We start from the raw sequence: 15127 nt of genomic DNA, 5'->3' as shown, positions 1-15127 counted from the left end.
TCTTATCCTTCCTGGGCGATGGTGGAGAAGCCGGTCAGGCTGCCGCTTCTCCAAAGACTGCTGGGCCTCTTCATTCAGTGGACGGCTTTGTGTGGGAAGTTCGTGTACTGGCTAACGGATCTAATCCATTTACATGGCATGCACAAGTTTTCAATAAATGCCTAAAATTCAAGCCTTCCTCATCTTAAGACAAGGTGAGGGGGGGAAACTAAAAAAAAAAAAAAAAGATGCCACACTGTGCCCCATGAGTATGTACAATTACTATGTGCCAATTTTATATATATATATATATATATATATATATATATATATATATATATATATATGAATGATTAAAAATAAAGTAAAATGGAAACAAAATAAATACAATTTATAATTTAAAAAAAAAGAAAATCAAAAGGCTAAAAGTTGTTTTGAAAAGATTAATAAAATTAATAAACCTTCAGTAAATCTAACTAAGAAAAAAAGGAGACATAAATTATTAATATCAAAAATGAAGGTGAGAACATCAGTACATCTCACACAGATATTACAGCAGTACTATGAACAAATCTGTGCTCACAAATCTGATAACCTAGATGAAATGGAACAATCTTTCTTGAAATGACAGAACTCATACAGGAAGAATACAAAACCAGGACTATGATTTTAAAGACATTAAGTGAATAATCACCTTCCAAACTAGAAAGCACCAAGATCAGCTGAGTTTACTAGTGAATTCTAAACACTTAAGGAAGAAATTAGACAAATTTTGTACAATTTCATTCAGAAGATAGAAGCAGAAGGAATACTTCCTACCTCATTTTATGAGGCCAACATATGTATTATATGATCTCAACTATATGAAATTCAGAAAAAGGCAAAAATTATGGAAATAGTAAAAAGACTAGGGGTTGTCAGGGGAAGGAGGAAGGATGAACATTCACAGCATAAAGGATTTTTAGGGCAATGAAACCATTCTTTTTGCTACTCATAGGCACATTTGTCAAATCCCATAGACCATACAACACAAGAATGAACCCTGATATAAACTATAAACTTCCAGTGATAATGATATGTTAATTTGGGTTCATTGATTATAACAAAAATACCGTTGTGTACAGGATGTAGTGAGGTAGGTTATTTATGTGTGTGGATAGGGGCACATGGGAACTACCTGTACTTTCTATTTAAAATGTTGCTGTAAAACTAAAATTGTTTTAAAAAATAAAGTTTATTAATTTTAACATATATGCATATGTACTTTAGAAAAACTACACATATAAAAATATTTGTACATTTAGTCTCTGTCCTTTCAACTGAGATAATTCTCAGTGTAGTTTTATAGACCATTTAAAAAAATTTTTTTTAGTTGAAGATGGACACAATACCTTTATTTAATTTATTTATTTATACGTGGTGCTGAGGATTGAACACAGTGCTAGGCAAGTGCTCTCCACTGAGCCACAACCTCAGCCCTTTAAGAAAGGAATGATAACTTGATTTCTGGGACAAATTTTAATTTTACACAGCATCTTTCAAATACAAAATACATCTACAAAAGCATGTCAGAAATGCACTTACTTTCTGATTCTTGTAAATTGGGCCAGCACCAGAATCTTAATATACACACTGACATCTTGAACTTGACACATAATAGTCTTAAGATCAATGCTTACAGCAAATCAATAGCAGCTCGATACTGTTTACAGTATATGAGAATAATCAACCAGATTACATAAATCTGAAAAACATTTCAAAAAAATCTACAAATTTTGGAACTGTAAAGAACCATTTTTGTTTCAGGTCTGCTGTTAAAAAAAAAAAAAATCTAAATTACATACAGATAGCCTCTGACTCCCAATTTTTCAACTTTATGATGATGCAAAATCAATGTCTTCAGTAGAAAGTATACTTTCTTTCTTCTTCTTTTTTTAAAAATATTTTTAGTTGTAGATGGACACAATAATTTTATTTTTTTTATGTGGTGCTGAGGGTTGAAGCCAGTGCCTTAGACGTGCGAGGCAAGTGTTCTACCACTGAGCTACAACCCCAGCCCCAGAAACCATACTTTCAATCTTGATCTTTTTCTGAGCTATCAATTCTCTATTACCTATTCTTATTAATTTGCTAAGATTTTTCACAAATCAGCATCCGAACACACTGCTTTTCAAGTCTGAAATTCACCTGGACCCCCTGACATTTAGAAAACTCTTACTCATTTTTCATCCCACTGTTTCAATCAAAATTACCCAGACAAAAGAATTAATTTATGAAAAATTTGAACACATAACTCTGGGATAATTATAACAACAAAAAGAACTGTAAAGAGGGGCTGTGGTTGTGGCTCAGAGGTAGAGCACTTGCCTAGTATGCGTGAGGCACTGGGTTCGATCCTAAGCACCACACAAAAATAAAACAAAGATATTGTGTCCACCTATAACTAAAAATAAATATTAAAAAAAAAGAATTGTAAAGAAATCTTGAACTTCAGAATGTAGTTATTTATGGTATCAGTCTAGTAATTTTTTGCATATTGTAGGAAACAGTGTCTGAATAAATATAACTTGCTGGGATCTAGGGTTTTATTGTGGGAGAAGACAGATTCAAATGGGGAATAAAAAAAGATGTGGAAGAACCCTGTACAGTTGGATTTGAATTGGAGGTATCAATATAAATTAAAAAAATAAAAACAAAAAAGATTCTGTTCACTGATAGAGCCAATTCATAATGAAAAGAAATAGCAATGAGCAAATCTATACCATGCTTTGGTTTTTAAATACTGCACTCTACTAAGGCAGTATTAGGACTCTTGAAAAAATTAAGATTCCAGGTCTGAAGTAGGAAAAGTACAAAGTAATCCTGGGCATCATGTTAAAAAATGTCAAGAAAGTGCTCAAGGACTAGAGTCAAGCCCAAAGGACTTAGGAGCCAGTTGCTGGTCAAATAAGAGATAATTTTAGCATCAAAAAAGCTACATTTTGGGCTGGGGCTGTAGTTCAGTGGTGGACTGCTTGCTTAGCAAATGTGAGGCACTGGGTTTGATCCTCAGCACCACATTAAAATAAAGGCCTGCTGTCCATATACAACTACAAAAAATAAAAAAAAATTAAAAAGCTAATTTTTTTTAGTAACTAAGAAATTAGGGGCTGGGGTTGTGGCTCAGGGATACAGCGCTCACCTAGCATGCCTGAGGCACTGAGTTGGATCCTCAGCACCACATAAATGCAAAACAAAGATATTGTGTCTACTTAAAACTAAAAAAATATTTTAAAAAAAGAAATTAAGATGTATGTAAAAATTTATTACACATAAGAGAATTTCAGCTAACAAATATAGAAGAAATGTTAGAATTTTTTCTTTAGTTACCCTTTTTGTATCCTCCCAGTGCAATAAATAATACAGGTGTAAAACCCTTTAGTGGATGTGAAAACCAGTGTGTGAAAAGTTGTTGGGATATTCACAGGGTCTCAAAAATATCGTCCTACAGATTATACACTAATTGTAAATTTAAAAAAATACATTTTTACAATGGATTTGGGTATTACCACTTTAAACAAATAATTAAGTTAAGCTTCACTAATAAGGGAACAGGATAAAAATTTGATGTACTATGAAGTTCATATTACATATCTCCTATGTAATATTTTTACTAAAACTGTTTATCTTTAATCTAATTATAAGGAAACAGGTAGACTTGAAAGGTAACACATTCTACAAAGCAACTTTCAGAGACTCTTATTAAAAAGTCAATGTCATGAAAAAAAACAAAGAAACATAAATATGTAAGACAGAATGCTAGATAAAGAAGACATATTGGCCACATGAACCATGACTGGATCCTGGATGACAAAAGTAAAACAAAAAATACAAAACACACTTTGGGGACAAATGGAGAAATGTAAATGCAGACTATTAGATGTTACTGAATTGCAATTAATATTCTAAGGCAAAATATTAATATTATGGTTATTAGGACAATGTTATTCTTAGTAGATATTTTTGGAGACATTTAGGACCAAAATGTCAAAATGTATGCAACTTTCAAATGGTTTAGCAAATATAGCAAGATGTTAACAACTGGTAAATACTGGATACTCATACTCTTAGCTATAGATTTGGAATTTTTTAAATAAAAGTTTTGGGGGGAATCTCAGTTCAAATGTCACTATCTTCTCTACAGCTTTTTATGCTTAATTTACTTTTTAAACTTTTAATTCTAGTAGAATTATTATTAGTTTTTTCTATCTTCAGTAATTCAGAAATCCCCACAGGACTCTTTATATACTAAATCTAGTACTTAAGAAATTTTGTTAACTGACCTTTTCCCAAAACTGTGTGGAACTGGTTTCATCTTCATTTCCAGAACTTAGTTCTTTATCTGGTACCTACTAGGTATTCTGTGTTTATTGTATGAATCCAGTAACTGGCATACCAAAGTAATAATTCAAAATTGCAATCAGGTGTTGTCCACATCACACTGGGCCTCAAATTTAATCAACCAATCAATCAATCAAGTCGGAAGTCTATTAAGTGGTCTTATACTTGACTCGTACCATTATAATGAATACTCACATTAGCATTTAAATTAAAACAGTGTAACAAGGTTCAAGTAGTCTCATTCCTAAGTCATCACAAGCATATTTTCATTTTAATTTCTTTCAGTTCAAATCAAGGAAATTAGACAAGCATACCTGCTCTATATCCTTGGAATTGGAGGTCTGGTTTTCTCCAAGAACTCCAGGCTGCTCATTTTCCCACGGTAATTTATTTTTTCCTTTTCCTGCACTTAATACCCTCCGGGTACAGACAGTTGGACTGTAAGATCCATACATCTGCATGCTATCCCTTGTGTGATCACCACAGAGACAGTGTGCACTCTGAGTTCTGTTACCAGCCAAAACCCAGTCCGTATCTGCTCCATGTGCCAAATGGTCTGACCTACCCTGAGCAGAAGATGGCATGAGTATTGCATATTCCACAAATCCGTGTTCTGTTAGCCTTGGTAGGGTTTTTCTAGCCAATCTGGCCTGCACAGCATTCATCACTCCATCTCCATTATCTTGCAGTTCAATAGTATCTACAGCTTTAAAAAGGATGCTGGTTTTACCTGAGCCCATTGATGATGCCAACACAGCAAAAGCTTCTAGAGCTGCTTGGCGAACCCTGCGTTTGCTATCTACAAGAGCTGGGGCAAGATCAAAAGACAGTTTGGGTAAGTCAAAATCCTCACTGGGATAAGTCAGGAGGGAGCAGATGCAGATGTTCACCACCTCCTCTCTTACTCTGGAATGCTTATGTTTAAGATGTTCCAGGAGTAAACAAAGCACCTGTTGAGGACCTACTTCTTTCATTAGCTTGAGGAAGATTTTCATGTATTCCTGTTTGATCACCAATTTGTTGTCTGCTAGTACTTTGACAGAAGCTGCTATAACTGGTCCTAAGAACTGTTGGACTTGCTCTCCAAGACGAATAACTAGTAAATGCAGGACCTGAAGTGTGCTATGGACCACTTTGAAGTTAGAATCGTCTAACAAATTATACAACAAGCTAATGAAACCAACAAGACTAGAATGAGGGGTAGAGCTAGGGTTAAATTTTCCCAGCACCTGTTTTAGTTCTTCAACGGCCTGAGTCCGGTTCTTATAGTCTTCCTGATCCAATAATCTTGAATGCAGCTCCTGAGGAATAATCCCAAATTTAAGATTGCTATTGCAAAGAGCCACTGCACAAGGGACAGAATCCTCAGGAAATCCAGAGGCTTCAAGTTCCAAATAATAAGGAACTTGACTTCCAAACTGGGACTCCAGGCGGCGATTGTAGTGTCTCCTCAGTGCAGATGGCAGACGAGAGATATAGGATTGAAACCTCTCTTGGCCAAGTCTCTCACCAATTTGTTGAAGTGCAGAAAAAGCTGCCTCTGATTCTTCTTCTATCTCCTGATCACCAAGCTTTCTGGCTAGAGATATTATTACCTCAGTGAGATCCAGGCCGAGCAACAAATCCTCAGGAGTAAGTAAGATGGGGAGCAGTAGTGCAGTAGAAGCTCTAAGTCGGCTATCGGTACTTTCCAAACCTTGATGTATTAGCGTTCTTAGCACCTGTCCAGAACTACGTTTCAGACATATGTGCAGAATCTGCAGCGCATCTTTCCGTAGAGCTGGATTCTCTTCTCGTAAGGAGACAACTAGTTGAGGCAGAAGTGCTAAACTAAAAGCTTCTTCCAGCTGGCCTGCCTCCCCCTGACCTCGGAGAACATCGGAGAGAAGTTGCAAGCAGAGTCGTTTCTCATCACTACCTCCTTCCACAAGCACTCGGCCCAGGGCCCGATACAATGCTTCCTTACGTCGGGGGAAGCCAAGTCGACCGCCCCGCCGTGGCAAAGCAGCCTGCAAAGCCTGGAAAGCCTCGGAAGGATCGGGGACGGTGCGCAAGAGCTGAAAAAGCCGAGTCTCCTCTTCATCTCCCCCTGAGAAACCACCTCCAGGCCCAGACCAACTACTTGAGACTGCCTCTGCCGGCAACAAGAGGGTTGAGGCCAGAGGTGAAGGTGTAGGGGGACAGGAGCCGTGGTCCCCGGCAGCTCCGCGGCAGTAGTAATTTTTCTCTCCTCTCATGGTGCCCCCAACTCGATTATCATCAGTCTCTGGGGCGGAAGGGCGACCGCAGCTCTGGAGGCGACAAGCATAAGCGGCTGAAAGGGGCGGCACCAGAAGCAGCGAGGATGGCGCAGCCGCCATGGAGGGTGGTCAGGTAGCGAAGGCTGGAGGGAACCATTGCCGTCTCCGAAGGGCTCGATGAAGCCCAGCCTTCCACTTCCTTCCCAAGCCCCAAACTGCAGAGGAGGAAAAGGAACACCTTGAGCCAGCTGCCAGGCCGCCTCCTACTCCGGGAGGCAGCCTTTTGGCAAAATGGCCCCCGCTAGAGTCCCAGACCCCACAGCTGCCACCGGGCGTAACCAGGAGCACCACGTGACCAAACCGATCGCTTCCATGGTGATGTACCCCGAGCGGACCTCTTGACCCGGAAATCGACCCGCCGAGATGAATGCTGGGTCATGAAGTCCACGTCAGATGTTAAGGCAGAAGTGTCCTAGAAGAGGAAGTCAGAACGTTGGAACGTAGCTAGGGCGGAGAGGAGGGCAGGTGCTGTGGGGTTGGGGGGGGGGGGGAAAGGGTGTTAGGCGGAAGTGACGTTGTCCTTGCTCCGGGCGGAAGTTCCCCGCCCCACCCGTGAGAGTTGAGTCTTGACCAGAGCGAGTGAGGATCTTGTCCCGGCTTCAATTGTCCACGGCTCCACCTCCTGTGGCTGCAGGTGTGATTCTTGGGACTCAGGTATTTTCCCTTTGCTGTCCTCCAGCGGCGCAGTATTTGGCAAAGTTTTGCCCAAGTGGCACAGGAGATAGAGGTAAAGGAGTGGACGGGAGCAGGCAGGGATAGGCGACATCTTCTTATGCAGGGCTCGTTACCGTTGTAAACGCGTTACTCCCTACAACCCTGAATAAGTGTGATCCTTTCCTCCTCCTATCCGTTTATTTGTACAGGAGATCCCGACCAAAGCCAAGCTCATAGACGGGGTAATTTTATTTTCCAATTCCCGGTCTTTGGGGACCTTATTCACCACGCTTTTCTCCCATGTTCCCTTTTGGTACTTCCCATAACCCTCTGGCTGGGGAAGGTCAATTGTTTTCTGTCACTTTTTCTTACCCCCATCACTTTTAAGTTCTCTTTAAAACGCGCATAATCTGGAGATAAATGTTTTCCCTATAACTAACCTCCTCCCTCTAGACGTTCTCAAAAGTCTTTTCTTCTGATGCAGTTCTTCTGTGGGACTCACCCTTTTCCCCGCCTCCTCCCTCCTCCAGCCGAACTCCCAGCAGGATCTTCAAGCGTCTCTGCAGCCTTTCAGTCTCCTAGAGACAGAGATTGCAAAGACAATTTCAGTAGCGATGGAAGTTCTTGTCATCATGGTCCTAAGAGAATTCTTCCCTGTGGATTTAGGATTGGTAGATATTTCTTTGTTTTAGGCGAACTGAGAATTTGATATGCATTTTGTCCTTGGAAATGAAACTTAAGTAGATTGAAGAGCTGGAATGTCTTGGTATGAAGCTGAATATTTCAGAGTGTGGAAGAGCGATGTTTTATTTTATTTAATTTTGTATGTGATGCTGAGGATTGAACCCAGTGCCTCACACATACTAGGCAAGTGTTCTGCCACTGAGCTTACAGCCCCAGCCCAGAGAGAGACATTTTTAAAGAAATAATACAATTACTTTTGAATAACCTAATGAAAAAACTCAGTTATAATTTGAAGTCCAAAATTTATACACTTTAAAGTATTGCTGCCTTGTTCTGTATCGGATGGAATATCCCAAATAATTTTTAAAATCCTAGAATAATTTAGCATATATGCTAAACCATGTTGTAATGTTTCTGGCTGATGCAAGTTCAGAAATTATTTCTGAATTTTGCCTTATAGCACAATTTGCATATCATAGTTTTTTTTTTTCCCCCTTTGGGAGAAGGAGGCTACATAAATATGTATCCTATGTTTTGGTTTAAATTCAAAGTGGTTACTTCCTTAGTCATTTTGATGTATAAACGAATCTGCCTAGATTTCAGTTAACCAAAAGAATCTTTCTGCCCTTTTTCTTTTTTAGGCACAGAGTTAGGGCATAGTAGTGAACACCAAGATATGATTGTAGCAGTTGTCAATGAAAATGTCTGGTTTTCATGTTTCTAGTCTAAGAAACTCAAATGTATCTTTTTATTCTTGTATGCTCAGCCTTCAGGAAGCTAGTCCAAATGAAGGGAAAGGAGAATGATGTACAAGTTAGAATGTACACAGTAGAATGCCAGTTGGAATAGAAGATAATCCTTTCCACTGATAAGAATTTTCGGTTTGATAATCCAGTGCATTCTGCTATATCCAAGATTTTGGGAAGCCAGGTTAATAACTAGAGATTTTATGGTAATCATCGAATCATAGAAAAAGAAATTGGAAGCTCTTGAATGATATTTAATAATCAGTTATGGTAGAAGCTTAAGAATTATTCCTTTTTGGGGCCAGGGTTGTGGCTCATTGGCAGAGCACTTGCCTAGCCTGTGTGAGACACCTAGTTCCAGTATCACCACTGCATATAAATAAATAAAATGAAGGTTCATTGACAACTAAAAAATAAATAAATAAAATAAAAAGAATCATTTCTTCCTGCTAGGTGTGGTGGCCTATACCTGTAATCCCAGCATATTGGGAAGCTGAGGGAGGAGGATCATAGGTTCAAAGCCAGCTTTAGTAACTTAGTGAGATCCTGTCTCAACATAAAAAATTAAGAGCTTAGTTATAAAGTGCTCTTGGGTTCAATCCCCAGTACCCACTCCCCTAAAAAAGTACCCCTTCCCTCAATAAAGAATACTTTTTAGAGGTTTTGGACACTTAAATTTAAATCAAGCAGTTGTCATGTCCTGTTCTTGGGAACAAACCAAATAGTCTTTTGATTATTCTTCTTCTCAGGCCTCTGTAGATCAATATGTTACAAATTACAGTTTATTTTATATCTGTTACATTTTGTCTCCTTGATGAAGACTTGGAAGATGCATTAGTCTCTATAGTGTATATTTAGGAAGTGAGATTTCATCATCATGTCTCTTACTGATTATCTCTTATGATTATCTTGTGGAATATGAATCTTATCCATTCAAGTTATGTTCTATTTATATCTATTACAGATACAAAGGATATTTTTTTAAATCCATTTTTGTTGGTATATGATTATACATAATAGTGGGATTCATTGTGATATGTATACATGTACATAACATTACTTGATCAGTTTCATAACCCAGTACCTTCCTTTCTCTCTCCTGCTTCCTCAACCCTACCTGGTCTCCCCTCTAGTTTTATGAGGTCACTTAAATTTTTTTTTTTCTTTTGAGCATGTGAGAGAACATATGACCCTTTCTTTTTTTTCGTTTTTAGAATTTGTTCTTTTTAGATAAACATGATAGTAGAATGTATTTTGACATGTTATACGTATATTGACTATAACTTATTCTAATTAAGATCCCATTCTGGGGCTGGGATTGTGGCTTAGTGGTAGAGTGCTCGCCTAGCATGGGCGGGACCCGGGTTCCACATAAAAATAGAGGCATTGTGTTGTGTCCATTTATACCTAATAATAATAATAATAATAATAATAGATCCTATTCTTATTGTTAAACATGAGGTGGAGTTATATTGGTCATGTACATATGACCCTTTCTGAGTCTGGCTTATTGGCTCATTATGATGCTCCAGTTTCATCTATTTTCCTGCAAATGACATAATTTCAGTCTTCTTTATGGGTGAATTACATATGTGTATATATATATATATACATTTGTATATGTGTGTATATATATATATATATATATATTCCATTTTTTTATTCATTTGGTGATGGGTGCATAGGCTGATTCTATAACTTGGCTATTGTAAATTGAGCTTCTATGAACATGGGCATGCACGTATTGCTATAGTATGCTGACTTTAATTCCTTTGGAAAAATACTGAAGAGTGGTGTTTCTGGGTGCTATGGTTGTTCCATTCCTAGTCCGTTAGGAAATCTCCATATTGATTTCCACAGTGATTGTTCTAATTTACAATCCCACATTCTCTATAGCATTTATTATTTGTATTTTTGATGATTTCTTTCTAATTGGAGTGAGAGGAAATCTCAGTGTTGTTTTGATTTGCATTTCCCTGATTGCTAATGATGTTGATTTTTTAAAAAATCTTATTCTTGAATTATATGAGTCTTTTGTGTATTGAGTATAAAAACCTTTATTTTGAAATGTAAGTATAGATAGGGAACATATTTTGATCAAATTTCAGAGTTTATAGTGAAACATTTTAGTTGTTTTATTAATAATATATCTGGAAAAGTTGAAAGGAGGTAGTTTAAGGATCCATTGAAAATTGCAAATTTGAATTAAATATGCTAAAATTTTCAGTTTCAAAAATGATTAATGGATTACAGGAATATGTGTTACATACCTTTTTTCTTTAGCTGATTTTAAGCAAGGTAAACACAATTGCTCTAAAGCATTATTTTGAGTCAGATAATAAATTTGTTGGATGAATCATTATAGTTTTTTCTGTATTCTTAAATTTTACAGACACTTAGGAATATTGGAAATCAATGTGAATTCTGTAAACTATTAAAAGTTTGTATTGTTTAAGAAGTATTGTGCAAATGAAAGATATATATTAACGAATAATTATAATGATACCATTTATTGTATTTGCTACATGCCATGCACTGTGGTAGGTACTTAACAAATATTAATTGATTTAACTATTTTTGGAGGTTGTATATTCTACATTTGTGCTGTGGAACATCTGAAGACTATATCTACTGGAAAGTGATTGTTCAGAGTAAGAAAATAAACTCAAATTAGTATATTTAATTATTTGCTTAGAATTTTGTATTATTTGATTATATACTTTAATCTATCCTTTTTGGATTTCTATTCTGAATCTTGTTTACTTTCTTGAATCAAAGTTTTAATAAAATTAAGAAATTATGGCTCTATTTTTATACCTGTAGAATGAATTACTTATTTTTATCTAGTTTATATTATGTTCCAAAGCGTTTATGCATTTCTGTCTTGAGTCAGAACTACAACTTAAAGTGAAAATTCAATTTTTATTGCATTTTAAGCACTAATCTATATAAATTAACATCATTTAACATCTGTTGCAACCATTTTCAATGGACAGGGGTTAACTATGTAACTAGGAGCTTTTGCTGAATGTAGTAACGCCTTTGGGGACTTGCTTTCTTCTATGTTATTTCTGAATCCATGATATAATGATTTCTGTTATGACAGACTTCTAATTTTACAGTTGTTTCTCCAGATATAATAAAAATCATCCTCATGGAGCTGGGTGTGGTGGTGAATGCCTGTAATCCCAGTGACTAGGGATCCTGAGGTAGGAGGATTCAAAGTTCTAGAGGGCCCCAAGCAAATTAGTGAGACCCTAAAAAACAAAATTAAAAGGGCTGGGAATGTGGCTTGGGATGCACGTCCTTGTGTTCAATTCCTGAACCAAAATAAAACAAAAAACCAATATCATGAAAAAGGAAAGATATGCCAAATTGTTCCATTGGTTCATTTCTCTGAGGGAAGTTGAACTATAGGGAAGACATTTAAGAAAAGAGAAGTTATGGTAAAATATTCTCCTAATTTTATAAATCATGTTCTTTATATAAAACATGTATGCATTTTGTTTAAGAAATCCTCATTTCTTTTCACTCTTTGCTCTAGATCTATATTTATATGGTAGAAGATAATTGCCTCCCAACTAATTTTAGCACCACTGCTTTTGTGGCTTAGATATCAATTAAGTAGGTGGATACTAAACTCACAGCTTAGCCTTATAATCTTGGTTTTAGAACCTAAAATTGTGAAATCATTATAGACTATGGAAAGTTTGATTTTATTTTAATTTTACCAAAATTGTGTATATTTATACATAACTAAGTAAAATATAATACTATATATACATAATATACTACATATAATATATGTTATATAAAATATAATACTTTCTTAAATTTTTTCAGATAGATTTTTTTTTTTCAATATTGACTAATCCAGTTACTTAGATTTGGAGTACTTTATGTAAATCTTAGACATAAGTGCCTTTTTATTGTGTGTGTGTGTGTGTGTGTGTATATATGTGTGTGTGTATATATATATATATATATATATATATGTAAGTTTTAGATGCACACAACACCTTTATTTTGTTTATTTACATTATACAATGCTGAGGATCGAACCAAGGGCCTCACACATGCTAGGCAAGCCCTCTACCACTGAGCTACAACCAGCCCTTAGATATAAATGTTATGATACCAAAATTAAGACCAAAAAAGATGACAGATATGTGTGGGAGCCTGCTATATCAAATTTGTTATTATGCAAATCGCTGAAGGAAATAATTATTCCATGGATCCCTCTTTATTTTATTTTAAAGCCCTGATGTATTTTTGTATCTGATCTGTGCATTTTATATTTTTATTCTTTATTATGTTTAAAATAGGAATAATAAAAACTTCCTATCTCATATTGCTTTTCTGAGGACAAAAGGTATTAAAAAGTAAAAAGCTTATAATAGTACCTGGTACATTATGACAGTTAAACAAGGTTGTATTCCAGGTACTCTTTTATAGAATAATTTAGTTTTGCTAGAAGTGGCATCAGTTATAATTTGTCTCTGTAAACACTTTAAGCAGCCTAACACTCTTTAACAGTGTAATTTCTTGGATGTAATGTGCAGAAAACATTGTTCTAAGATTAAGATAACATTCTAGTTGCAGTAATGTGTTTTAATAATCTTGTGATTTTGGTTTGTTTTTGCAATACTAAAAATAGAACCCAAGACTTTTGGTTTTTGAGACAGGGTCTCATTATTTTGCCTAGGCTGGTCTCCAATGCCTGTGCTCCAGGGATCCTCCCACTGCAACTTCTGCAGTGTTGGGACTACAGCCATGCCTCACTAACCCCAGTTGTGATCACATTAACTCTTTGATGTTTGAGAACAAGTTAAACTATTTTCAGCACAAATGTAATTGCTTAAATATTATTGTAAATTATAATCGATACATCCAAAGTCTTCATGTCTAAGTCTTATTCACAGTTTAGTGTCTTATATTCTCCTTTTTTGTTAAAAAAATTTTACTATGCAAAAGTTTCAAAGACATGTAAAAGTAGAATAATAGGATGAACCTCCATGTACCTGTTATCCTGCTTCAGTAGTTGTCAACTCATGACATCATCCATCTCCTCATCCCATATTATTATTAGTATTGTTGTTGTTATTATTATTATTATTTGGTGGGGGGATTACTGGGGATTGAACTCAGGGGCATGCTACCACTGAGCCACATCTCCAGCCCTATTTTGTATTTTATTTAGAGACAGGGTCTCACTGAGTTGCTTAGCACCTCACTTTTGCTGAGGCTAGCTTTGAACTTGAGATCCTCCTACATCAGCCTCCTGAGCTGCTGGGATTACAGGGGTACATCACCATGCCCAACCATCCCATATTATTTTGACAAATTATAATATTATTTTGGTAACTCTCTGACATATTATTTCATGTACAGATATTTCAAGATTATTTATAAAAGATTAAAAAAAGTCTTAAAAGCAGAACTACGGTTTTCAACAACAAAATAAATAGTGATTATAATCAGTAATTTGGTCAATTTGTAAATTTCTAGTTGTATTCTAAATATATGTGCACATGTACATGTATGGATTATAGGTTGTACGTGGTCAATGTGTCTTAAGTTTATTCTAATCTGCATGCTTATACTCTGTATTTTTTGGAGTTTATTTGTTGAAGCATCCAGCTTATTTCATAAATTTTTTTCACAAAATATTTTTGCTAATTGTATCTTTCTCTTTTACTTTAACACGTTTTTTCCATTCTCTGTATTTTTTGTAAATTAACAGATATAGAGGATTTGACTGTGGTTGAATTGGTTTGATTTTTGTGTGTTGGAGGGAATACTAGAATACTCAGGTGGTGGTATGTTGTTCTATCAGTAGGCCTTAATGTTGGGTTTTCTCTCTTTTTGAGATTTTTAGCAGTCCTCATAATCAGTGCTGACCTATTAAGTGAGCAAAATGGTAACATCCTATCATTTCTTCTTAATTTAGTAACTGAAATAGTTTTATAAAGACAAACTTAATGATACAGTTAGCAAAGGGAGGACATGATGAATGCTTGATTCTTTCCCTTTATTTCTGGGTTTCAATTAATGAGTTGATTAATTGGCATCCTCCATTGGTGACTGATAAGGGTTTTAAGAAATTATTTTGACTTTATGGATTTAATATATCTGATGTGTTTTAGTCAATTGCAGTCATCATTATATAAAAACAAGACCCCAAAAACAATAAATTAAAAGATAAAATTGATTACATTAAATATTTTTGAATATAGATGGGTTAGAACAATATTTGCAGTATATGTAAAATATGTATCAGTAATACAGAAAATTTCTAAAGTTCCCTTTTAGGGAAAAAAATGACTAAAGAAATGAACAGATGATTAATAATGCAAATGGCTTTTAACTGCATGAAAATTTGCT

General features: G+C 35.7%; 2 protein-coding genes across 7 annotated transcripts in view; one reads left to right on the top strand and one right to left on the bottom strand.

The window, feature by feature from the left end:
- The window catches only part of Togaram1 (TOG array regulator of axonemal microtubules 1), an 88135-nt gene extending 81199 nt beyond the window's left edge, over window positions 1-6936 (bottom strand). For all 5 annotated transcript variants that reach the window (XM_071607858.1, XM_071607860.1, XM_027929778.2 and 2 more), the window contains exon 1: window positions 4674-6936. In XM_071607858.1, coding sequence (XP_071463959.1) covers window positions 4674-6719 — 2046 coding nt within the window. In that variant the 5' untranslated portion in view covers window positions 6720-6936. The remainder of the gene's footprint in view (window positions 1-4673) is intronic.
- A 265-nt stretch (window positions 6937-7201) lies between these two features.
- Klhl28 (kelch like family member 28) overlaps window positions 7202-15127 on the top strand; it is a 40775-nt gene continuing 32849 nt past the window's right edge. Inside the window, exon 1 of one of the 2 annotated variants that reach the window (XM_071607856.1) lies at window positions 7202-7293. The gene's annotated coding sequence lies outside the window, so the exon portion shown is untranslated. Of the gene's footprint in view, window positions 7314-15127 lie in introns of both variants that reach the window. The other variant, XM_027929823.2, reaches the window with a different exon arrangement.

This window comes from Marmota flaviventris, chromosome 2 (assembly GCF_047511675.1).
Source record: "Marmota flaviventris isolate mMarFla1 chromosome 2, mMarFla1.hap1, whole genome shotgun sequence".
In the NCBI taxonomy this organism is placed as follows: domain Eukaryota; kingdom Metazoa; phylum Chordata; class Mammalia; order Rodentia; family Sciuridae; genus Marmota; species Marmota flaviventris.
Note: the sequence above shows the minus strand (reverse complement) of the source record. Positions and strands in the feature narration are given on the sequence as shown.